At 36.0% G+C, this 27,567-nt stretch overlaps 1 protein-coding gene across 16 annotated transcripts in view; it reads right to left on the bottom strand.

The window, feature by feature from the left end:
• LOC142345818 (uncharacterized) overlaps positions 1-27,567 on the bottom strand; it is a 401,292-nt gene that overhangs the window by 8,767 nt on the left and 364,958 nt on the right. For 13 of the 16 annotated variants that reach the window (XR_012759357.1, XM_075398196.1, XM_075398203.1 and 10 more), the window contains 11 exons: positions 25,202-25,336; positions 23,762-23,886; positions 21,111-21,246; positions 20,052-20,161; positions 16,469-16,706; positions 13,878-14,014; positions 13,536-13,683; positions 12,758-12,922; positions 11,238-11,282; positions 8,315-8,758; positions 2,473-2,727 (listed from right to left, as the gene is read on the bottom strand). Coding sequence is in view for 15 of the 16 variants with exons in the window: in XM_075398196.1 (XP_075254311.1) it covers positions 2,473-2,727; positions 8,315-8,758; positions 11,238-11,282; positions 12,758-12,922; positions 13,536-13,683; positions 13,878-14,014; positions 16,469-16,706; positions 20,052-20,161; positions 21,111-21,246; positions 23,762-23,886; positions 25,202-25,336 (1,938 nt within the window). In the remaining variant the exon portion in view is untranslated. The remainder of the gene's footprint in view (positions 1-2,472; positions 2,728-8,314; positions 8,759-11,237; positions 11,283-12,757; positions 12,923-13,535; positions 13,684-13,877; positions 14,015-16,468; positions 16,707-20,051; positions 20,162-21,110; positions 21,247-23,761; positions 23,887-25,201; positions 25,337-27,567) is intronic. The other 3 variants (XM_075398205.1, XM_075398209.1, XM_075398210.1) reach the window with 3 other exon arrangements.

Below are 27,567 nucleotides of genomic sequence, written 5' to 3'. Positions count from 1 at the left end.
AAAGAATTGAATGGGTATTGCTTCAAAATATCGTAAACTGCAATGCAGAACAGCTAGTACATGCTAGGAAGGAAAACAAATTAACCGCTTCTTTGCCTGAAGAATTATTTCATTCACTTTCAGTAACTTTAGCTCAAAGACAAAATTTAAGACTCTCACCGTGGCTTTCACTGATATCAGCACTGACATGCAACACAACACCGATGTTCATTTTAAGCCTATGTACAAGCAGTAAAACTTAAATTTGCAAAAAGTTAGAATTGTAATGGAAAATTTGAATATGTTCAATCTTATGATTGCTCTCAAACGAAGTTTGTATCAATTAAAATAGTCCTGTGGTCTTTTCAATGCAATTTTTCTGTCCTCAAAAACAGAAAAAAAAACAGGCAAACCCGGAGGCCATTAACTGGCCGAGCAGCTCTCTTAGAGTCTTACGCCTTACTAGTCTCTAAGAATGCGATTCACCGAAACTGTTGAGGATACAAAAAACAGTGTAAAGGGAGGTTGTTAGGTGCTTTGACCCACACGCACCTTAAGCCCCCCTCCACCCCCCACCCCGCGTCCACCTTCCTCTACCTGTCGATTGGGACCCCCACCCCCAATGATTGGAGCTTTCTGAGACCCCCATTCCGTTCACCCCCCCCCCCCTAATGCTAGCACCCCCAAGCCCCACCTGGCTATTACCGGAGCAACCGCTCACCGGCCGTCCGAGAGCAAGTCGACCGATGCTAGTCGGCTATGTTAAATTTCAATCATCTAAAGGACACCTTTCTGACAACATAAAGTCTTTCTGAAACAATTTGCAAATAAAAAAGGAAACATCAAAGTTCCTCATTGAATCGTAAAAAAACATAGGGTCTTTGGATACCTTTTTGAAAAACAATAGACGGAACAGAAGTCGGAGAACCTGATTTTGATGTTTTATACGAAACAATTTTCTGCGCATTTCTTGAAAATGAGCATTTATATGTATTACCTGTCTGCAAAGAACATCAAAATACTAATCAAAAACATAAACCGACTAACGTCGAGTGAATTGATCTCGACAGACGGGGCAATTTAATTTAGAGGGGGTGTAGCTTATAAACGTTTTATGGGTGCAAAAAAAATCCCCCCACTGGGGTTTGAACCCAGACTCCAGGTTCTCAGTATGACATATTAACTAGTCGGCTTTAAAATTTTCATTTCGCTCACGATCGCTTAACCAACGAACCTTATTTCAGAACGAGAGCAACTTAGATCGCTCAAAAAAAGACTAAGTGTGAAAAAGTGATTCGCGGAGTCAAAGAATATTCATGAACAAAAACGCAAAAGCGTCAAACAAAATTTTGCATAAAAAAGCACAGTCGGCGACACTAACCACTAGGCTACAAGGTTTATCTAACTCAATTACTCACAACCGGTTTTATTTTAGCAATAGACTTAATTGCTGAATGCGTGCATTCCAATCAATTCACTAAGAAATCAAAAAGTCAAGCGTGATAAAGTCACTCGCAAGTGAAATTGAAAGAATGTTCTAGAAAACGCCCACACAAAAATTTTGCATAAAAAAGACACGCGTTTACAATAATTACTTCAAAACTCTTTTATTTAGCACCCAAATATGCTACAAATATTGCTAATCAGGTTCTTTTGGAGCATCAAAAAAGTGATGCTGGGGAATCATACCACTAATGACTTATTGATAAAAAAACAAAACATAAATGGAAGAAATAAAGATGTATGTATCATTCCCGGTAATCGTACTGGAATCATATATGATTTCTAGGTAACCGTACACGAATCATATAGGAATTTGGTTTAATAGTAGGATCGTACTAGGAAATCAGGTATGGACTGTATGAAATCATATATGACGCTAGTTGAATCATATGAATCTTACTATGAAATCTTAGTAGAAATCAAAGATACTATTCCGAGTTGTTAACTTCTAGCTGGGTTTAGCTAAATTTGGCTAAAAAATGTTTAGCTAAAAAGAACTAAAACTGTTATCTAATTTTGTTAACCAAAAAACACGATTCAACATATACAAGAACAAATAGTATCGACAGCTATGAATTGGGCTACTTTATATAATAGCTTTGTCTTTGGTTCAATATTACATTTTTGCAAAATGTCACAATTTTGGTCCGTGATGATGAGTACTATGCAACCCCTCTTTCTGGACTGCAAGCAAGGTAGAGACAGTATCACGCGCTAAGGATGCGAAGGACGCGCTAAAAAACCGAGAGGAAAGTTCATGTGAAAAATATGTTCGTAGAATATACGTTTTCGAGAGCTTTAATATTGAACCCATCACTTTTCTAAAAAGCGTACAATGTTTCGATTTGGTCCGAAGAAAAAAGCCAGCTTCGCATAAAAACTGATGAAATGGAAGATAAGGCTTGCAATCAAACCTTCCTATTATTTTAGCTTTTAAAAACATTATAAATCGGGGTAGGTGTTGTTATTTGCAGTTGATGATGAAGTAACCTTTTAGCTTGCTGAAGGCGACCCTGTCCATAGACATGTTTTGGAGATAGATGGTTTTTGGTCCCCCGTTAGAGTCCAAATGCTCTTCCGAGGGCAGAGAGGGCGAAGTCTGTTGGCTGGGCGTGGGACTGAATTTGCCCACTTCATTGCTACCAGTTGAGCCCTTGATAGTTGAGCGTATTAATGAGCCATTAGGTTGCGTAATTGTTATGTAACTTTGAGGTGCATTGAATTTTTCATCTGGAGGACCGAGGCCTAAAACATAATAGGATATGTCCATTTACTTACAGCTATCGGTTGCGAATTGAATTGCGTAATAGGATAAAACAGGACGATGCAATTATGTAACAGTGGTCATCGTAAAAGAGGTATAATTGAGACACGAAAACCAGCATGGACGAATTTTGGACAGAACAATAGAAGAGCATCAACTTATGGTGAAGAACATGCAAATAAAGATGATTATGATGATAGAATGTAAGCGATAGAGGTAAGATGGGAAGAATAAATAAGAAAAACAAAGACCTTAGCATATAGTAGTTAATCAAGTAACTCTGATCGCGGCCAAAAAAAATATCAATTAGGTAATCCGTCGTGCAAAATAATTCATATCTATTATGAATTTGTTTATTAAAATTTATTATGAAATTATTTGACATAATTTGTATAGCTCTAAGTGATGTCCTAACTATATGCAGCCTTTCTGTATTATGTTTGTAAACAGTAAGTGATGTATCGAAGCTAAATTCTTAGAAAGAGTTGTTATATCCAGCCAATATTTTTTTGTCAATCTTTATCGATGCAAATGGGAAGTAATGGAAAACTTGACAGAAAGTATCACGAGATGAAGATGTGAAGAAAAAAGATCGAAATAAAACTGACGGACACGGGAGAAATTGCTCTCAAACAAAGGGGGCTGTACTGAGAAGAAGTCATGTACATAGCCCATTTCCCTGAAGAGTTCAAAAGAAAACAGTTTTTGCAAATTTTTGATCTCGTTAATTTTAAATTTTAATTCATGACCCAAGCAGATCTTGCGAATGGGGGGAGGTGGGATATTAGGCGAAAACTCTATTAGGCAAACGAAATTTTTGGCAGCCATTAGGCGAAAACCTGCATTAAAGTTTTTTCGAAATTAGGCGAGAACCTATTAAAATATTTCGAAGAGGTACTTCAAAAACCACTTTATCTGAGTTTCCAAGTGTCTCTAACAGTCGTCTTTACATGCATAAGAGTTGTTCAAAGTAAATGCAAAATGTATGATTGTTTTCAATGTTTCGCATCTCTTTACTCTCATCACGGCCAATGAATATGGTTTAAAAAGTAACATGGAAAGAATGGTGAATGTTTAAAATACATGCATAACTACTGATTGCAAAAAAGCAAGAAAATTGGGGGATTTGGGGGTAAAATAGATCTTGAAAATGATCAAAACTCGAAAATTGATAATTTTTGATAGTTTTTCTTAGGTTATCTTTCTACGAAGTCAATTGCCATAGTCACTGATTTACATTGTATAACACAGCGGATATTGCAGTACCTCTTAAGTGTTTTAATTAAGTGTGAGTGTTTGTGTGGTATTCGCCTGCCTAATATCCTAAGTCCCGTTGTGAATATCATATTCCTTGTTTGAGAGCAGTGGAACACGAAACAGTTAAACATAATAAAGGGAAATAATTGGAGTGCTGTACATAGAGGAATGAGAGGAGAAATATTATTTTATCATATAGTTTAGAATCATAAATTGTAAAACGCTGTAAAACCTCTATTTTTTCCTCTAATAAAAAAACTTCAACAATTTCGAACAAACAACAGAGCGGCCGCAATCAAGCTATTTATCTTCAAAAAAAACACATTTAAATTCTATCTCGTTGAGTTGTTTAGTAAAAGATCTGAGTCAAACCAGAATACAAAAGTATGTCAGCTACAAGTATCGAAAACACGTCAATACTGGGTCATCAGTTGCACTTCCAAAAAAGATCTCTTTAAAAATGTCAGAATTTGATTAGATGCTTATAGAAAACGCAAAGCACCAAACTTTTAGAATATCTTTGATTAATAGCCGCAAAACGATGGCAAAGCTATTATTTGTCTCATAGTGCGTCTTAAGTAAAAAACATACCCGGCAGATTGCCGGAAAATAGCCGCCGTTGAATCCAATAAGCATGACTGGGATTGAAATAACAGAAGATATTGAAAAAAAAAGATTTTCGTACAAAAACATTTTTTAAGTCCGATTTATTTTGATGGCATTTCGTAGTTGAACATACTTCTGTTTCTTAGAGAGAGGCTACAGGGGCTACTATCAATAACAATAAGCATTAGAGAGAGGTAACTAATACTTATAGGACCGACGTTCAAATAGCGGGCATCTAAAATTGGGCTTTATGGGTTTATCCCGTTTCTATTTCTGACTTCAATTTTTTATACTGACTGTTCATTTTGAATTGCTTTGCTGAGCAACTGATGTTCAAAATCACTTTTAGCAGAATGAGAGAAGAGAGAAACTAGCCTAGAGAAGTCAAAAAGATTTCACGCAAAATGTTGAAGAGGCGGCAAAATGAGGTAAAGCGAAACATTTTTTTATTCGACGAAGTAAAAAAAAATAGGAGCGCTATAATAGCCGGCTGAGAAGATGAGGGCGGCTATTAATAACATGATTTGTATAGGACCGTCCTTTTTACAACCAACGTGATGAGGAGTAATGGAGAATTCTCTTTTTAATCACAAATTTTCAGTAGTGAAGTTGATATAGAAAAGAAATGCGTACAAAATATGTGCGTCAAATTTAGAGAGTGGAGAAAACGAGATTATTTTTCTTCAACCGGCTATTTTATACGGAGCGTGGAACTGAGAACTGCGGTGCACAAATTTTTATTTTACGCTTTTAACACTAATCTGTACCTATTATTGTTTTTGAAAGATTGGATTACAGATATTAGAATACTGATCTTTTAATAGCATTATGAAATTTGTTGGAAATTGAATCAAGTTTTACTTGGAAGTTTTTTTACCACTTTCGTTTGCAGCTTTTGGAGATAAATTGCCAATTTCTTTGGCCTTGTTGAGGTTTTTTGGAACTGATGGCCCACAATTTCTCGTACGACTTAATAGTTGCCCAATTACTATCAATCTGTTTGATAAAAACAGTTTTTCTAAAAATTATGACAACAACAATTTCTTTTAGTTTTCTATATTTTTCTTGCAAAATTAGAGATATGTGTGACCCTTATATTACAATCTTTTTTTATTTAGCAGCTTAATTTTCGCAATCGAATAAAAAAAGCAATTTGTTCTATGTGCACTTAATTTTTTCACTTAGAAATAATGTTCTGGAAAGTTTCGCAAATTTTTCTAAATGTTATTTGACTGAAGTTTAATGATGCATGTGTTTTGCACTATTTAGAAAAGTTAATAGCGAAATGCCAGGGGATGTTACTGATTGCCGGACAATAGCCACCGTTCACCCGCTTGACGCACATCTGGATTGAAACAGAAAAATCGAAACAGATAAATTGACCGAATTTTTTTTCAGTGTCAAAAATTGTTCTAAGTTTGGCGTGCAGTTTCAGTTGGATTCTAAAACTATACCTAGTTCAGCTTCAAAACTGAAAGCTAATATGCTTAATACCACTGTCAGCTAGCAAACACTGTTAATGAACTTTGATAATCTAATTCTAAATGACTTAATGACCGGGCTTTATCGGTTTATCCCGTCTCGTTTGATTTTGATCTTTTGAATTTGACAGTATTCACCACATTGCGCAATTAAATGCATGAAAGAATTTAAAATCTATTCAGTTGAAACAGTGAGTGGAGTAAATCAGAAGTCAAACGTGAAAATCGTGACTTATGTAAAACGTGATCAAAAGGAGAAGCGAATTAAAAAAACATAGCAGGACAAGTCCTGACGTACAATTCAAAGAATTTTCATTGACTAAACAGAAAACTAGACCTAGAACGGACTATGAATGGATTGGAAAAACCATTTAGAAAAAATCCGATCCAAAAAATCGCAAAAACAGTAAAAATCAAAGTGAAATTGCCGCATGTGAACAAAAAACCACTAGCGAGAAAGCGAATTTTTGTTCAAACACCGTTTTCTCACTCTACTTTAAATTTGGAGCAAAAAAATTTCACGCCGCAAAACCACTCGCTTTTTCGCTCCACTTCCTGTTTCGGCGTGACCAAAATCACTACTCCAATTTGACTTCAAAAATCATGAAAATGTGTGAACAGATCTTAAAAAAAAAAAAGACAGCGCCCCAATACAATTCAAATTCTTTGAATTGTAAAAAGAGAGCGCCGAAGTAATAGCCGTTGAGAGGCTGACGGCGGCTACTAATAATATTCTAAAATGAAATTGTTGGCGAATAGAATAGTCTTCGAGTTTTTTCTGGAACTCTTTCGATTTGTTTTTTTTTTAAATCTATTAACACATTTTGATTACTTTTGGAGTAAGGAGTTTGATTAAACTTAAGCAGGCAGTAGAGCAACAGAGCAGAAGGCGTAATATTCTTCCGCTCAAATTTTGAAGTGAAATAAAACGGTATTGCGACAAAATTCTCATTCTTGATAGTGGTTTTTCTTTAAAATGCGGCAGTTCGACTTATGTTTTCGTTGTTTGTTTGTTGCTAAATAGTTTTGCGGAAGCATTCCTAGCCATTTCCTACTTTTTGGATAACTCAACGAAGTTTCTTTGATCTGTATTTCAGGATTTTTCCTTCTGTGCCTTAACTTAATTCGTGGTCCCTTTTTATCGAGACCTTTTGATCACGCACCAAGAAGTCAAAGAACGACTTTCTTACTAAATACCCCTGATTTTGGGTGCCTGACATTTTTTACATGAGTTTTAAAATCAGTCGTGTGATAATCATGAGTTACGTCAAAAAAAAATGTGGCACGACTAACAAATAACACCTGTTTTGCTAGATCTTGCGCAAAAACAACTCAAAAAAGCGTACGTAAAAAATTCAAATTTCTTTTAAAATAAAAATGTGCGAACAAAGGTAAGCCTTTTTCAAGAATCAAAAATATGCAAATGCCCATTAATGACATAGAAGTGCAAATCAAATAGCTGAGGATGCCAGAAAAATCAAGTCAAAACTATCATACCACAAAACAATGAAGTAAAAAGGTTGCATTAAATTTGCAGAGTATAATCAACAAGCCAAAAAATTAGTGCCCACTTAATTGATAAAACTTGAGAGTAGGTTTCCCAGCTTTATTTTGTTTGATCAGTGCGTATCTAAATCAATACATCACTAATCACTATTTGAGTGCGTCAACATAATTTCCTTTACTTCAAAGAAGCACTCAATTAAAATACCAAAATAACAACAACGTTCTGCATTAATAAATTTAGAAACGCATATAGACTAAAAAACATTGTTGGTCAATAAAAACAACAGCCAAATTTGATTTACCTGTGGTTTACCCCCCTCTTACTAAGAGTAAAAATAAACTAATAGCAAGACAATCGAAAAACCTTTCGATAAATGATCCTAAGAAATTGTGAGCAAGCAATTCGAATTTCACGGCTTTTCAGTAATTCAAACTTTGTAAAAACATCGCCCGGAAAATGCCACGTTCGCATAAACTTCGAGATATTCGAACGGATTGAACATCAGGACGCAAGTGATTGCAACAATCAATGAACTGAGCATGGTTTATTTTAGCCGTGAGTTAGTAAAAATGAGTGAGTCTGTGAGTTGTGAAGAAAATGTTCTATAGAAAACACCTGCCCGTGACCATAATTTAAAACCTTGAGAGATATGACAGGGTATAGGTGTAGACATGATTGTGAGCAATCGATAGCCATTATGACTGACAGACATCTCACCTTTCAACACGTGACCATTTGTATGAGGCACAACCGATACACCAGTTGTACCCAAGGGGGACCCATTACGACTCCCCATAATACCCGCAACACCCGGGGGAGCTGGGGGTGGGGGCGCAGAGCCTGGACTTATGCCCCCTGCAGATTTGAGGGATGCGTAGGGGCCAGGCACGGCCGTAGTAGTAACTCCAGATATAGCACCAGGATTGGCCAATATCGAGTGGCCAGCGGAATATGAGCTTATCAGGGTAGAGGGTGGTGGCCCCCCATTAGCTGGGGTGGGGGTGCCACCGGGCAGACTACCCCTGGGTACCGATCCATTGTTGTGCACGTGACCACGCAAAGTGCCCCCACTGCCCACAGACGGGGTATAAGGGGGTGCACCCCCGTACTTGGGCGCAATTGTGTAGGCGTCAGTTGAAATTGCGACAGCCCTTATATCAGCTACAGGGCAAAAGACCAAAAGCTGTTTAGTACATACATACATACACTCTTCAGTCAACTTAACCTAGTTTACAATCAATAACTAACTCTGCTAACGTAACTAAAGCAAGTTCAATATAACTATCATGGCTCTTGAGCAAAACGAGTGATTATTTATTATACCAATTCACAGTTTCCAAACAAAATAATTCAAGTAAACAAATTCGATACTTTTCAGGCTGAAAACAGTTCATAATACTTGCATGCATAAAATGTTTATGTATATTTCATTAACAGCTGGAATAACACAACCACTTTAATTTGAATCCTCCTCCTTATTGTATGGTTCTGCAAATATAATTTTGAAAAAGAAGAGAGAACAGAATTCGGTGATGAAGGGAAACAAGAATAGTAAACAGAAACCCTGACTGACTCAAATGTCGCCTGTCACTTTATGATCAAGATGCACCATCAAAGACCCATCAAAAATTTGCAACTCCATCTGCTAATTCAGAAAAAATTTTTAATAGAAAAATGTGTCACTGAAAAAAATGAGTGGTAAAAATCTGAAATGAAACCAAGAAAATCTAAGTATTCCTTTCTTAGATTTTCTCGGTTTAGATATTTAAATTAATTAACGAATCTAAGAAAAGCAAGTCTTAAATGTTTGTGTAATGAGTTGGATCTCTAATTACTTCTGTATTATAATAATATACATCTGCGTCTCGTGAAACCCAACTAGTGTGCGGTAAAAAGTGTTTATAAAAACTGCTTTCATATATAAAAAGGCTATCTATATCTAACAAAAACTTTCAATATTTCGCAAAAAAATTGCAGAATATTGACGGAGCTCTACTCAAATTTGAAGAAGACTTTGAATTTAATTCACGTATTGTCCTATTGTAATATTAAATTTCCAAAACACTTATTCCCATAAAACCATTCACCCTAACTGAATAATCCCACCTTTGTTGATAAGATAGAGCATAACGAGTGTATTATCTTACTTTTTTGGAGATTTGGTGGGCATCTATACTGGCATTTAGCGGTTAAGGCAACTTGCTGGATATAGATTTTGTTTTCTTTTATTCAATTGCTCGAATTCTTCTTTTCATACAATGACTACATTTTCGATCGTTGGGCATTAACATTTAGCGTATTTAGCTAGAATTTCTATTAGTAAGTATTTAGTAACCTCTGGTAATATTCAAGGTAGAAAATCAATCTACGTTTTTATCCCATAACAGTCTTCCTCACTGCCCAAACAACTAGTCTACACCCAGCAAGTCGCCTAAACCAGCTTAATGGGAATATTGATGCCAACCAGCAAACCAAAACTCCAAAAAAAAACAAAATGAAAATACACAACTCATGCTCTCTGTCTGGACAACAAAAGTGAAAGAATTCGCTGCAAACTTCAATTGAATGAAACTCTAACAATCGAAAAACATAAACCGATTAATGTCGGAAGAATTGCTCACAACCGACAGGCGAGGCAATTTAATTCAAGGGGCTGTAGCCCAGATGAATTTTTCTTTATGGGTGTAAAAATAGTTAACCACGCCGGGATTCGAACCATGGACCGAAGCACTGCCCAGAAGTCACTCGGCTATCAGGCCCTTCTTGTAGCTATGCTGCGATCGATTGTATTTAGCAACAAACTTTACTTCGGAGTGAGAGCAGTAAAGATCACTCAAAAATGAAGAACGAAAGTGTGAAAAAGTCACTTGAGAAGTTAAAGAATGTTCTAGAAGAGAAGTGCAAAAACGGTCAAGCGAAAATTTGCATAAAAAGATCAACACGTCTACAATAATAGCTACGAACTTCGCTCGAGAGCAATTAAAAAATCAACGGGTGATGAAATATCGAAGTATCATACATATACTTCAGAACGAAGCAAAGGACATATTTAAGTCTGCAACGTGTTCCTTTTACCATACGTGAGCGAAGACCTCTGACAAAAAGTTGAAAAATTGAAAAAATTCTAAAACATTGAAAACAAAATTCAGATTGCTGCAGGTAAAGAAGACAATTTCGGGACCTAAATCTACACGCTTTGTTTGTCACTCCCATTATTGCTTCTGTGTCACAAATCACCCAAAAATTGATTTCTTATCGACTTAAGAAATCATCAAAATGTGTGAACATAGCTTTGAACCCAATGTACTTTGAACACAAGTTTATACCCTCTTCATTTATTCAAACAAAGTAACTAGAGACAGCTTAGTCTCTTGTTCTGTTTGAAACAGTATGAGTTGCAAATTTTTGATCTTTAAAATCCAAAAAGGTCAAAAACAATTGAGCGCAACTCAATTAATTTAAATCAATTGAACTGAAATCGAATTATTAAATTCAAAGTGCACGGCTCGCTCAGTGAGAATTGCCTTTTCACGCGTTGTCAACGTGTTCAACTGATAGAGAGATAGAAAGCATGTTTTCATGGTGTTGTTTACCACTTGTGGTCAGCTGTTTATTTGTTTGTGATTGTTTATTAATCTACCTTGATCAGATGCAGATCTAGCCAACAGAAACTGCATGTAAGCCTCTAAACAGCAGCAACAAACACATTTCATTACATTTGTGCATAATAGAGAAAGAAAAGTCACTTTGACAAAAACAAAAATTTCATGAAAACAATCAGCTTTTCCTTCGACAATCTTTGCTATCTGATCAATTTTGATTATTTGAAATTATAAAAAGCCCACTATTGCCTGTTATTGTTCAATATATTGTCTAAAAACCATCTTTAAGAACTTTGTTTAGTCTTATTGACCATGTATTTGGACAACAAACATCTAGAACAACTGTCTATAGAATAGGACCACTATCTACGTGAAGAGCAGTTCAAGTTACGTTAATTCGCCTGACCTCATACATTTTGAACAATTTTTGGCTACCCAAACACAGCCACGAGCAAAAACTAGTCTCGATTCTGGAAATTCAAGGAATAAAGGATGAAGTTGTTTTAGATTGGATGTTTTCTTTTCCGCGTCGAAGTTTTTCTTCCAAGCATTAAGTTTTCAATTGTAACCAGATAAAACCATTTAAGAGCTGATAGCAAGAGTAATTCCAATTTCACTTCCTAATTCCAATCAAGAGCCAGAGTAATTCCAATTTCACGTTTCATAAATGATGTCGGTTAAATTTTACCATTAGCAGATACACAGGTTATGTGAGGGCAGCCAAATTGATGCCTGAACAATTTTAAAAGAACTACATCTACAAAACAGCACCAAAGATACATTAGCATCAGAAATGGTAGTATGTATAACGATAGAGATGTATGATAGCTGGTTTAATCAATCATCACCACCATTATAGTCATTATCAGTTTTGGAGATGATCAAAACGTGAATTAGTAAGTGAGGGGAAGGAGATTTGTGTGTTCACGCATTTAAACCTATCTAAATTCAAATTGAGTGTCAAATTTTACGACAAAGCTCATTCGTCTATTTCTCGAGTGTTGTATATGATAGTATCTAAATTTTAGATAACTGAAAATGTCAATTGATATATTTTTTAAACGTCTCTGCAGTTATGGGTGTCCACGCAAGGAAGACTAGTATTCTTGACCAGTCGGTTAAATATCTCAGTGCCGCTTGTGCCATCGGAAAATATCTGACGTTTTTTGTATCTAAGATATTTTCAAATCTTGACGTCAAATTCCCAATAAGGAAAATATAGAATGTGAACGTCATAAAATACTTTTTTTGATGTAGTTAAATAGATCAAATTGAATGATAACTAATTGTTTGACCTTCTAACAAGAGCCTTGTTAGAGACTATTTGTCTAGTCAGACAGTCAAAAATGTTGCTTATGAAGGTCAAAAAGGTCATATCTAGTCATTCAAAATCACAAGTCAAACAAAGGAAAACTTTTCAGGGCCTGATTTAAAAGGTCAAAGTTCAACAACACACAATTAACAATGATGAGAAACTGATATCCACTGTATGTGTAAAATATAGCAATGTGTTGCGGTATTGTGTTGTGTTTATAGGGGGGGGGGGGGGGGTTGGTACCTTTTTGGGCGCGTCTGTTGGAGTGTCTCTTTCGGCAGATGACAATGAGTAGAGACAGGAGTAGGATGACACCGACGAGTGCCAGTGGCACCACCACTACTGTGCTCACTGGAATGCTCGCCCCATTCGCATCTCCCTCACCACTGCCCCCTATCCGACTGCCGTCTGCAAATCACAAATCCATCCACATATAAATTTTTAGACACATAGTAAGTCCTTTTCTCTGCATTAAACTAATAAACTGTGTTTGTTTATCTTCCTCACAAAGGCGCCTGAAAACGATCCATAGGGGTCAATGGTGTCCTTTCGGAGCGCATGTGACATTTGAAAATAAATAAATTATGTAAATGCCCATTTGCATTATGCGTAATTCGTAAACAATTTATTATTATTATTATTATTATTATTATTATTATGCAATACTTATCCCTGTACTTCGTAGACCATTACTAAGGACATTATTTGTGACCGCCAGCATTGTAATTTAAAAAGACTAAATCCCAATTTTTACGAGATGAGTAATCAACCGGAAAAACCATTACATCCATAATTTTTCATTTTCAAATTTTCCTTTTAATGACGTCACCCCAAAAGTTAGACAAACAAAGTTTTTGAATTGCTCTCTAATTTACAGTTTTTAAAAGTTTTTAAAAATCAGATTTCTATTATTTCTTTTGTTGAACTTTATGATAACTGCTGTCATAAAGTCATGATAGGAAGTTGACCATATGCATCTATATATGTAATTGTATGTTCGAGTATGTATTGCGCTGTTCACCTGGTACTGGAATGGGTTTTGATGAGAGTGAGTTGGAGAATGGGGAACATCCGGCATCGTTGCAGCCTTGCACCACAAACTGGTATGGCTTGCCAGCCTGCAGGTCCGGCACAACACTCGTGTCCCTGTTCTCCTTAGAAGGTAGCACCTAAAACACCCATCCATCCACAAACATCCAATTCCAATTTAACATTTCATACAAACATAAACGAACTGTCCTTCAAAAATGCGTTTAAACAGCAGCATTAATAGTGGTGTATGTGCGTGTGTTTGTATGTGTTTGAGAGAGAGAGAGAGAGAGATGAAGGCATGGGTGTGGCTGATGATTGAGTGGTTGCGTACCTTGTATTGGTCAGTGGATCCAGTGAGTCTGTATCCTATCTTGTAGTACTTGGCCAGTCTATCTGTCTCCCACATCAGTCTGATCCCACCTGTCAGGTCCGGAGAGGCTGTGTTCAACACTGGAGCATCCGGAATCTCTACACAACATATACAAAAAATTCAAAAAAAAACCCGAATTCAACAAAATATTGCCAGTAAATAGCCGCCGTTTACCCCACTGACTGACTTGGGATTGAAACTATTTGAAAAAATTAACAAGAAAAATTGACGACAGCTTAATTTTTTGAGAAAAAAAGTGTTGTAACTTGAACCGCAGTTTCCGTAGTTCAGTAAGTATGGTGAATTCAATCTATAAATTGGAGGACAATAAGCTGAACATTGAGATCAATTAGGAGTATACTCTAAGGAACTTCCATAACTTAATGCACCAAGTCTTTAAACCTGAAGTCTTAGTTTTTACCTTGGACGTATTCGCGTAATATTGCTGGTTGAATTCTAAATTCCATTAAGTTCAAACCGAGAGTCAGATAAGTCAGAATTCAACCGTGAAATAGTTGATTCGCTTTTTTTGTGGATTCGCTTTTTTGTGAAAATCCTGTTTAGGCATGACCAAAATCTCTACTCCAATTTGACTTCAAAAATCATTAAAATGTGCGAGCAGATATTACAAAATAGCTAGTAGAATTCCGGAAACGACTAGAGGAAAAAACAGCATTTGGGATAACACCAATAGGACCATAGGACAACTCGAATCAATATGAAATAACAAAATGTTAGCCAAAAACAAACTTGAAAGGTTGATCAAATAATACTCAAATATTAGCAGGCTAACAAACTTCACAAAAGTTGAAAAATGATGAGAATAAACTGCAAAAAATGACAAAGTTAAAAATTTCTTTTTTTTTGTAATTTGTTCTCAAAAAACATGCTTCATAACTCCAAAGCTTTGATAAACTCGTAATTAAACATGCCTACAAGCATACGGTTCAGTTCCTAATAGATGAAATAAAATGAAAAAATTTCCAAATTAGCTTTAAACTCATTTATTTTACCGAAGAACTTTAAAACGCAGTTAGAGCAGCCCTAATATTTTTACTATTGCATATTAGATTCTTTAAAGCGGAAAACAAAACTTAAAACCAAAAACTACTTGAAACATAGCCGGCAGATTGCCGGAATAGCTGCGAAAGAATAGACCTGCGTGCCATATAATAGAGATTGAAACAGATACAGATCTAAATTGAAAAAAAATCGACGCCGTTCAAAAAACTAGGTAAAAAAACATTCAGCGATAAATTAATAACGGTTGTTAAAATTCATTCCACAGAATCCTCTTATTAGGGACCTTAACTCCACATATGAGTTCCTTTGACCTTAAACAAACTCAAATTAAAATTAAGTTTTAAAGTGCAAAAGTCATTTTATTGAGTGAGGTAAGTCACGTATGATCAAAATCTAATCACGCAAATAACCTAAAAACTTTTGCTGAAGCGAGTGAGAAATGACGTCACGCGCGCAAATGCCGTTAGTGAGAGGAAGAAGTCATTCAGAAAATTTGACTTTTTCAGCTTTGCTGTGTGAACAAATGTAAAACAAAAAAAGAGCGTCAGACGACGAAACAAAAAACATAGCAGGACAAGTCCTGACGTACAATTCAAAGAATTTTCATTGACTAAACAGAAAAACTAGACCTAGAATGGACTATGAGTGAATTGAGAAAACCATTTTTAAAAAAATTAGAAAAAATTAAGAAAAAAACAGAAAATCAATATCAAAATGCCGCATGTGAACAAAAAAAACCACTAGCGAGAAATGAAAATTTAATTCAAACAAAAAACTAGGCCTAGCATGAGCTGTGAACGGATTGGGAAAACCATTTAGAAAAAAAATCTGATCCAAAAAAATCGAAAAACAGTAAAAATCAGAGTGAAATTGCCGCATGTGAACAAAAAACCACTAGCGATAAAGCGAATTTTTGTTCAAACACCGTTTTCTCACTCTACTTTAAAATTAGAGCGAAAAAATTCACGCCGCAAAACCACTCGCTTTTTTGCTCCATTTCCTGTTTCGGCGTGACCAAAATCGCTACTCCAATTTGACTTCAAAAATCATAAAAATGTGTGAACAGATCTTAAAAAAAAGACAGCGCCCCAATACAATTCAAATTCTTTGAATTGTAAAAAACCAAGAGCACCGCAATATAGCTTCGCTCAGCTTACAGCTTCGCAGCTATAAAAAGACGCAGTTGAGCCAAAAATTTGCTCGCTTAGAGAAAATTTGTTCACATCTCAACTTCTCGCTCTCCCAAAACTGGCCGTAAGAACTACAAACCACTCTCTTTTCGCTCCGCTCTTCACAATTGCTCAACAGAAACTGATTAACAGCAACTTTGAAAACAGCAAACATAAATGGTTCTATCTTACAGTTTTAAAGGGCTTCCGGAAAATTTCACCATTGTTCTTGCCCGATGAGAATGTGGAGAACATCAGCCGCGATAAATTGATTATCAATAAATGTGCTGTAATTTACCATTGTTATTCGAAATGTGATGTAAAATTTGTTGATTCCGGAAAAGGCATAAAAAGACTTACTGAGCTCTTTGACGTATATAGTCCTGGTCTTCGTCCTGCTCTTGTCTGATTTACCAACAGAGATCTGACAGATGTAGGTTCCTAGGTCACTCTGGGTGAGTTGCTGTAGGTGGATGACGGACTTGGTTTGGGTGGAGAAGGCGGAGGAGGATGAGAGGTTGGATGCCACCTGTGGTACCACTTCTGGCAACAGAGGGCGCAGGGAACCATTCTCCTGCTTGGACCACGAGATTGTCGACTGTAAAAAATTAATTATAAAATAACTTTTTTGATTGCCATTTTCCCGAAAAAAATCATCTCAAGTGACAACCCGTGATGGACTTTCGATGTTGGAGCAAAACACTTTTACTATGATACACAGATTAAATTTCAATTTTTCTATGTAGTTTATTATATATAGATATGTAACAATATTCTAGCTTAAAAGTAACTAAGTTGACCGAAAACATGCTGCAACCAGAAAAAAATGTATTGTTACTTTCTTTCTCAATTTGACATGAATCATAAGTAATTAAAATATAGCCAGCAAATTATCGGAAAATAGCCGCTTGGAGGGTTCCGCTTGACGGAAAAATAGCCGCTTGAAGGACCCGCTTGACGCACATCGCGGTTGAAAGAGAAGGAAAAAAGAAGAGAGAAATTGACAGAGTATTTTTCAGTGCCACAAAGTGTTCTAATTTGGAGTGAAGTCTAAGTTAGATTACCAATTATATTTAAATCAGCTTCTGAACTGAGGGCTATTAAGTTTAATACTAATTCCAGCTAGGAACCGCTCTGATGAACTTTGATGAACAAAAGCACTGATTTAATGACCGGGCCTTATCGGTTTATTCCGTTTCTTTTGATTTTGTCCCCCTGGCCTTGACCGCATTCACTATAATGCGTAATTAATTGAATTAAATGAGTGAGTGAACTTACTTAAATCCGTTCAGTAGAAACAGTGAGTGAGGTATCCCGAAAACCTCAAATGGACTAGGAATCAATTGGGAAAAGAAAAAACCGGGCATAATATCAAAAAACAGCTTAAACACAATTCAAATTGCCCCACGTGAACAAAAAGCCACTTGAGAGAAACAACATTTCTTTCAAACAGCAATTTCTCACTCTACTTCTAACGCCTTAAGTGATAAAACTCAATGACGTAAAACCGCTCGCATTTTGATGTCACCAAAACATTATTTCAATTTGACTTCAAAATCATGAAAATGTATGAATAGAATCAGATAAAAACAGCCGGAAACCTTCTTAATCGACTCAGGGTAAAATTTCAAATAGAATTCAAGAGGTTATAACTTAACGAATGAAACATTTTCGTATCTTTACTGATAATTTATTTCTGTCAATCAATTTAGGTAAAAAAGAAGAAAAAAAATAAACTCACAATCTGATAAATTTTTAAAGAAATTGCTTCACAACTTCCAAAAACAGATATCTTAACACAGTTTCTTTTTACTAAATGGCGTAATACAAAATAAAAACAAAATGGGCAGAACATACCTTCAAAACCGCGAAAAAAAGATGGAAACAAAAACAAACAAGTTACAAAACCGGATTACCGTATTTTATTGATACAAGTTGGATACACTATCCCAAGTTTTGTTCTCCAGAAATCTTGCGCAACCGTCTAGGATCAATCAGCAACTACTAATACAACCAGTCAATTAATTAAAAAACAGTCGAAATGACAAAAAATTAGTAAATATGAAGTAAAATGAAGTAAAAAACAAAAAACTTCTTCTATTATTTCAGTGGCCTATCAAACATTCAAATTTTCAATGTAGTAGCACACCCCATTTAATTCTAATTTTAAGATTCTAATTAAGATTCTTATTACACCAAAAGCTAAAGAACTGAAAACAAAAAAAGTATTGCAAAAAAAACAAAAAAAATCAGCAGAAAACTTCAAAAATTGGCCAAAGTGGGACCAAATTCAATCAAATTTTCTTGCCAAAATAAATTCAAAAATGAAAACAACCAATGGCGAAAATTATCGACAAATAGACTTAAAAACGGAATGTATTCGAGAAACAGCCGAAATACAAAAACAAACTGGAGAAAGATACAATAGCTGTGAAAAAGCGTCTAAAACGGCAAAATGACAAAAAATAGCTAAAAATTACATCTAAAAATCTATTATCTGCGTTGGCTGGTCCAAAATGTTTCCAGAAGTACATTGAGGACCTGATATAGTTGAGAAAACACCTTTTCGGACGAAAAAGTTAGAGTTGAAACTACTCAGCTGCTTTGAAAAATCCGTATACGATCAGAAAATTTTTGCACACCTACATTTTTCTCTTATCTGTTGATAACTGGTATGAGCAAAACCACCACACTCCACTCCTCAATTTGAATTTTGTTTTCAAAAAAGAAACCAAACTTGTAGCACGAGCGGCATTGACTCATACATCTTGTTTCAGAAAAAAACTCGACCGATTGAAAATAGAACATAACTAACTAAAGTCGTCTAAATTGCTCTCAAACAACTGGCGAGCAGTTGGTTGTCACTAGATAGCTGCGGTTTAGGGAGTCTGGTGTTAGTTAATTGTGGGCATGGTGAGCATGGGGGAGGGCAGGTGAGTTCGGGCGGACCAGCGTGCCGGGTTATGAGATGTATGAGTCAATGCCGCTCGTGCTACAAGTTTGATTTCTTTTTTGAAAACAAAATTCAAATTGAGGAGTGGAGTGTGCTGGTTACGAGTGGAATGAGGTGGAGAGGGGGGGTGTGAATTAGCGAGGAGGGCGACGAAGTGAGGGGAGAGGAAAACGAAGAATATTTTTTCTCTTAACCAGCTTCTGTAAACAGCATACTTAGACTAGAAAACCGTAAGGCTGTAATAGAACTTAATGCCCTCTGGGCTTTACCAGTTTACCCCATTTTTAGAGACAAAGTCAAATGCTCAGACAAAAATAGCGATCAAACGAAAAAACCTTTTGTACGAAAAATGGCATATAACAGACCAACCAGACTAATAAAATTGTTAGTACTCAATTAATCCCCATAACTCTTCTTTGAGTCGTAAAAAAGGCAACCCCAAACACAATTTAAATTCTTTGAAATGTAAAGATAAACCGACAAGTGTCGGACGAATTGCTCTTGAACGACATGGTCTTTATTATAGACCGATTTTATGCTGCAACTGATTTTACATTATCAACAAGCTTTACTTCGGAGCACTAGAGATCACTCAAAAATGATGAACGAAAGCGTGAAAAAGTCACTTGAGAAGTCAAAGAATGTTCTAGAAGAAAAGCGCAAAATTGTCAAGCGAAAAATTTGCATAAAAAAGACACACACGTTTACAATAATTGCTATGAACTGCGTTCAAGAGCAATTTAAAAAAATCAGGAGGACTGCAATATAGCATCGTTCAGCTTTCATGTTGGCAGCTATTACAATAATAAATAGTTAACCTATTTGATGAATACGCAGCCAACAACATAGGTTTAATCTTTATAATAATTATAATTTTATAGGGAGAAAACTCTTGGATTAGCAAAGTGTCTGTTTTTAAGTGTCTAATCGCCTCAAGTTCATGTTAAGACTAAAACTAAATAATGGATGGGTGGGTGAGTGGGTAATTACCGCTGGGTGTGAGCTGACGGCGCAACAGAGGTCTACTGGGGATCCCAGATTGGCATAGACGTCACTCTCCATAGACCCTTCCCCAGGACACGGCACTATCTCAGGCTCATCTAAACGCGGGTATCATAAGGAACAGTTTCATTTAAATGATCTTCACGACACTCTTAAACATTTGATATATATCATCTTGACAATTACATTCTATAATTAGATTTTTTTTTACAAAAACAGAAAACATAACCGACTAAACGTCGGAAGAATTGCTCTTGAACGACTAGTGGGAGCTCTAATCAATTGCAGCCTGCTTCAGTCGGGGGGGGGGGGGGGGGGAGTAGCCTAAATGGGACTAAGAAGTTCTATAGTGGGCTTCAAATAACCATATTAGAGGTTAACGTTAACATATACCACTATTAAGATTTAAAGTAAAAAATGACACCAGTTTCGGCGCACTTTTTATTTGACTTTTAGTATTAAATTGCCGCCAATTGAGTTCAGCTGCTTGAAATTGTGACTGAGAGAGAATTTTAGATCACGCGAAATGCAAAAAGTCAAGGGCGTAAAAGTCACTCGAAAAGTCAAAACCGTCAAGCGAAAATTTTGCATAAAAAAAAAGACACACACGTTTACAATAATTGCTATGAACTGCGTTCAAGAGCAATTAATAATTGCTATGAACTGCGTTCAAGAGCAATTAATGATAAATGATCAGATAAATTCGATAAGCGACCTTCATTAAATTTTTTAAAAAATCACATATATTGACTGATGCAGTGAGAAACAAATTCTTTTTTAAATCAAATTATATCAACGGAGTAAACACATATAAACAAGAGTTTGGTAGGTATATTTAGCCATGAAAAGAATAGCTATGTTCTAAGATCCCCGTTTTTTGTTTATTAATTTTTATTTAATACTGTGAGCAATAAACTGGGACCTCTAAGGGGCAGGGGAAGTTGTTTTCCTCCACTGTAAATGGAGAGTTTTTAACAGATATAATGAGAGGAATTATCTTATTGTATGTGTGTCTGTGGAAGGTGGGGGGGGGGGGGTTGGACTAACAGCTGACGAAGACATCAACAGTCTGGGTTGCAGAGTTGGGTTCTCCGTCGTAGTACTTGACAGTAGCTTTGCATATGTATCTGCCGCTATCACTCCTCGAGAGAGACAAGATTTTGAACGCAGCCTTATTTGACAACTAAACAACAAACAGTAAAATTAAAATGATTTGAGACAAGGCACTACCCTTATGAGTAATTACCCTCTCACTTTTGCATTATTTGATCGTAAAAAATTCATATTAAAATATTTGACCCTTTTCACGCAGCCTTAGCCGCTTATTACTGATTCATCGCAAATTGACAGCAAAGAGATATATTTAATTTATAACTATGGTTCTTGTACATATAAAGCTCATAGCGGCCTTATACGGCTATGTTAAGTTTTGTAAATTTAAATTTACGCCGGATTCTTCCAATCAACCCCATGGGGTTGCATTACACAGATGGTTGACTGACCAACACAATCTGAACTCAAAGGAGTTCGGTTTGAACAAAAAGGGAAGATAAATGGTGACAAGGAGTATCCGTTGTGTGCTTCCGCACAAAAAAACATTTAATTGTGTCTTCATTTAATATCTACTCTATAAGTTAGAGCCTTGACAGTAAATAATTTACCAAAAAAATCAAGAACGAATTAAATAGCTTTCCAAAATCTTAATTTTAAATCTCAACTAGATCCAAAAGTCACCAAATACGGTGATAGATACCACAATTTTATTTGGCTCTGATTCCGATTCCTAAATAACAACGGGGTGTATATTCAAACAACTTCATCAAAGCTTTGCAGACGCAATTTTGAAATAAAAATTATTACCAGCAGTGAAAAAAAAATCCGTAGTTCCTGCAAACATCCATCTCTTCCAAAATTACATTGAGTGAGGTAATAAAGAGGTAACTCATGTGTGATCAAAAATTAATCAAGCAAGGGAAAAAACACCTCGCTACACTAAAAGTGAAAATTGACGTTACGTACGAAATTCACTCAAAATTGTATGAATGAGTGAACAAACCTAGCCGGCAGGGTGCTAGGAAAATTGGCCGACAGGGCGTTTAGCCGACAAGGAAAAAATGAGAAATTTAGCCGACAGTTTTATCATAATTGGTAATAAAAGTCAATAATTGGTCCATAAATCAGTAGTTCGGTTGTGATAGATTCATATCAAGTCCCACGGGCCGCTGAGGCATGGCCATGGTCCGCGAGGCATGGCCAGATGCGGTTAAATACGGTCCAACCACGGATAGACCTTCGTTACACTAATTGATAAAAAACTGCGGTATATTTGTCCGCTTACGAAATAGTGTTTTACATTGGCCAATCACAGCTTTAGAATAAACTTTATTGCTCATTTTACTTAAATTGTCGGCTAAATTTCCCATTTTTTGGTTGTCGGCTAAACGCCCTGTCGGCCAAAACGGTGGCCACCAGCCGGCAGATTGCCAGAATATCTTTAAAATTCGTGCGTGGCGTAAAAATAGCGTGACGTAAAGAAACGGATGCAAATAAAAATAAAAAAGATATCGACACCGCTCAAAAACTTATGCCAAAAACCCAGCGATAAATTAATAGGGCGATAAATTAATAAATCCAGCGATAAATTAATAAGGCTTGTTAAAACTCTCGCCGCAGAAAAGTTTTCATCGTGGACCTTCATTACACATATGAATTCTTTTGAATTTTAACTAGTTCAATTTGAACTTTTAAGTTTTGACGAGCATAAGAACTGTCCTGTAGTTTAGGGGGTTGTATCACAGAGAGGTTTCACCGACCAAAAAAATCTGAACAGTTTGGCTGGAAACGAAGGCAAAACAAATGGTGATCAGGTGGATCTGTAATGTGCGTCCTCACAAAAGAAGTAAACTCAACGTATGCGATATTGTACACGGGACTCTTATTACATATAAATAATTAGAGTGGGAAATGACGCCGCCGCACACACACGCCGTTAGTAAGAAGAGGAACTCATTTTAAAAAAATGACTTTGTCAACTTTGGTGAAGAAAGAACTTTTTGCTGAATTTTCAAAGAAATTTTGTTGACAAAACCTAAAAATAGACCCTGAATTGACTTGGAAACGACTTCAAAAGCTATTTACTAAAAATTTTTATGAAGAAACTCGAAAAAGCAGAAGTCTAATTGCCGCATTTGGACAAAAGCTGGCTCTCAAAAATCAAAATTTGTTCCAATACCGGTTTCTCATTCCACTTAAGAATTGGAGTGGAAAAAAATCACTCCGCAAAACCACTCGCCTTTTTGCTCAATTTCCTGTTTTGGCGCGATCAAAATCACCACTCCAATTGCAACTTCAAAAAGAGCAAAAAAAAGTGTGAACAGATTCTAAAAAAGACATCGCCCCATTACAATTCAAATTCTTTGATTCTTAAAAAAAAACAGGAACACCGCAATATAGCTACGCTCAGCTTACAGCTTCGCAGCTGTAAAAATACGAGCATCATTTTTTACTGGAGTACTCAACTCTTCAACATTCGTTCCATTTTTTCAAGGGCTTTTCAATGGGTACCATTTTTGTATCTCTCAAAAAAGATATCATCGGCCAAAATTTATTTAACAAAAACAAAAAAAGCCAAAGTAGCATGAAGTTGTCAAGACCAAATTAAATTTGAGGGTTGGAATAATAAGAGGCGAGTGACTAACAACTCCTTTGGTGGGATGTGACCAAATAATGCTGGCATCTGGTTCACTCAGCACCATGCAGTGCAGGGTCAGACTCTCCCCCTCGTTCTTGTGCACCGGCTTCATTGCTGCTATCTGGGGTCCATCTACAAACACATTCAAACACAAATAGTATCATACACATATTTTAAACGTACATCATAAAATGCAAAAGCACTAATAAACAAGCAATTATCAGTTAAATAATTGTCAAAATATAGCCAATAACATAGCCGGCAGATTGCCGGAAAATAGCCGCGATAGACGCTTGTGGCCTTCCATGAATTGAAACAACTAAAGAAATAAGATAGACCAGCAGTTCTTTAATAGACCACTAGACTTTTTAGGTTAGATTCGGCCTGTCAATTTTATGACAAATACGGTCTATAAGGGGAGCTTTTTCAAAATTGATATTCGAAACCAAAAACTCAAGACTGATATTAAAGAATTAGGGCATATAAGTTTGCAACTACTTAGATGCACACTATTGATTTTTAATTAAAATGTTCATAAAACTTAAAGTTTCATAAGTGAGTTCAGAAGTCATTTTTTCGAGTGAGGTAAGTCACGCAATTGACCTAAAAGCAGAAATGACGTCAAGTACACAAATTTTAATTGCAAAGGAATAGAAGTCAATTCCAAGAAGTCAGGTCGTAAGAATCATCGATGGAGACGACGAATTAAAAAAACATAGCAGGACAAGTCCTTATGTACAATTCAAAGAATTTTCATTGACTAAACAGAAAACTAGACGTAGAACGGACTATGAATGGATTGGAAAAACCATTTAGAAAAAAATCCGATCCAAAAAAACGAAAAACAGTAAAAATCGAAGTCAAATTGCCGCATGTGAACAAAAAACCACTAGCGAGAAAGCAAATTTTTGTTCAAACACCATTTTCTCACTTTACTTTAAATTTGGAGCGAAAAAAATTCACGCCGCAAAACCACTCGCTTTTTCGCTCCACTTCCTGTTTCGGCGTGACCAAAATCACTACTCCTATTTGACTTCAAAAATCATGAAAATGTGTGAACAGATCTTAAAAAAAAAAGACAGCGCCCCAATACAATTCAAATTCTTTGAATTGTAAAAAACCACGATGTCCCCAATAATAGCCGCTATCGCTTCGCGGCTATTAATAAAATAGCTAAAAAGAATCTGTCACGCGATGTATTGGTTTTTCTTGGTTTAAAATACATTTGACTTAAACAGTGAGATAAAACGTCACACAGGTGTCATAATCAAAGAGCAGGTTTTCTCTTAAAAGTGAAATTTGGATTTTACGCTTGGTGATTGTTCGGTAAAAAAATTTCTGAGGTACTGAAACTTGATAGGAAATACTGATACATGCTAGTTGACACAATTTTAATATTATTTACATCTTTTTCATTCTTTATAAAATGAGCTCAAAATGCACTAACATTGTACGCGTAATGATATAGTGTGGTCGTTTGTAATCCCCAGACCATTGTTGGCAAGGCACTTGTACTGGCCGCTGTGGCTCCTCGTCAGAGACGAAATCTCCACTACCTTTCTACTCTCTCCGCTTATTTCACCTGCACACAACAAACACACCAAACATCAACCCATTCCTATTAAAACCTAATGGCTCCTCAAATAGTCGAATCATTAAATTTTAATATCGTTCGCTTTCATTGTTGTAAAACTTGGTATTTTTCTTCTACGTGATACTTCGACTATCTGAACATTTAAAGTTCGTGTTTTTTGGTTTCTGCTTCTGTCGAAATAAAGTCACGAGCAAAAAGTAGTGTGAACTGCATTTTGGCAGGTGTGAACAAACGCGTGAGCATGACGCAAACAGCCGACACATAACTTATAATAAATACACTTCATTCAGCCAACTTTGACAGATCTTTCAGCATAATTCTTATTTAATAGCGTAAATGTAGTCACTGACTTTTGGTCAATGCTGAAAAGATCTGAAAGTTTATGAACAATTTAGACACCACGACAGTTTGCTCGCAAGAACGCAAATATGCAAAATAAATCAATAGTAGTTTGCAACAGGTCTTGTTAATATGACAACCAAAACTAAAAATACTTTGTGGTCATTTTGCTGAATTAAAGATTTTGGATCTTTACCGTTTGTGCCCCCCCCCCAGACGCACGTGCCATATTTTTACATAATGATTTACTGTGTAATGACACGTGCTGTGTAACTTGGGGGGGGGGCAAACGGAAAAGATCCAAGATTTATCATAAAAGGATTAATCCCTCAGGGAGAATAAGATCACTTATGCAATTAATTTCTAACTTAAGCAAAAATTCAACAATTGTGATTGTTGAAAGTTCGCTAAAACATCGCAACACTGAGGCCACCGATAAATAAGCATGAGCAAATAGGGGGACAATCATATGATACCAACATGGATACCATCCCTAAAACACTGACCCGGAAAAATCCCAATTTGATATCAACTTATACATTTTTTTAAAACTTTGGGGCAACACTTGATTCAGCGCTTAAATTTAGAAGACATGGGGCTTCAAAGGGGACGACACTTGAACTGGTCGCTAAAAAGTCCCGTTACCATGGTGATAAAAGGGCAAATCACGTTGATATTGGGTAACCCACTGACCACGCAAATTTGCAATTTTTTCCAGTTAATCCAATTTCAATTTACTTTTCAAATTGATTCATTTAGCTCCAGTTACGACGGAAAGGTAAAATGATCTTTCCATTTCCCGTCATTAAACTTGGCTACAATAAACTCTCCCCAGTTATAAATGATGGTGGAAATCCGTCGACAGGTGTAACCGAATTCACAATCCAATTATAAAGATTGTATCAAGTGAAAATTATTATAACCATACTTTAGATTACCGAGGAATTGTTTTGTCCATATGAAACCTGCGAACGCTCTATCGACTCAATTTATTCCTCCGAATTTTTACTCTGTATCGGAATTCAATATAATGTTGTGAAAGATCTTAATTCTTTGACCATCAAATTTAGTACTCGTGCCAACTTCAAAGCGTTGAATTGATAGAAACGTTGCTTCACTACTCATTTCAGGATGCAGAAAAACAAGTTGATAAGTTGTGTATGATGAGAAAGAACTAATTGGAACAGACTACATGAGAAGATAGACTGAGTTCTAACGTTAATACGGTGCAAAGTTAAAGAGTTGATTTTCACAGCACCTTAAGGATGCATCGGGTAGGATGTATATGGAGCTTGAACAATGTGAAACTGAATTAAAAAAGAGGTCTGGCCTAGTACTGTGCGTTGCACAGAAAGTTCCAACATCAACTTTTGATTCTGCGATAGCATAGCAGCTCAGAAGTTTGGATTGCCAAAGTTGGGATTGCCAAAAACAGCGCTATAAATCCATAATGCATTGAAGACAAAAATAGTCAAGGAAGAAATGTCCTGTAGATCTTTTTTAAATTGCTTGTTTCTGAGGTAATTGCTGTTTAAAAAGTTGAAAGCGCGAACAACGAAATCCTTATAGAAAAGTAAAAAAGATTTAACGAAAAAGATTTAAAAAAAAAACTGAAGAACCCAAATAGCTAACTATCAGACAAAGCTAACTATTACAATAGAAAAACATAGCTGGCAGATTGCAAGAAAATAGCCGCAATAGATTCGTAGATCGGCAGTATAAAAAAAACAGTAAAGAAGACAGACCAAAAAACTCGTCTTTTCATTGAAGGCTGATCTGTTACATTTTGATTACAAATCTGTATAAGTTATTGCTGCCTCTATTAGCTGATCTCAAATATCCTTCATTTAGAGTGACACACACCCATTTGACCTTATCTC

This window comes from Convolutriloba macropyga, chromosome 9 (assembly GCF_964194025.1).
Source record: "Convolutriloba macropyga chromosome 9, txConMacr16.3, whole genome shotgun sequence".
NCBI classification, from domain to species: Eukaryota; Metazoa; Xenacoelomorpha; order Acoela; family Convolutidae; genus Convolutriloba; species Convolutriloba macropyga.
Note: the sequence above shows the minus strand (reverse complement) of the source record. Positions and strands in the feature narration are given on the sequence as shown.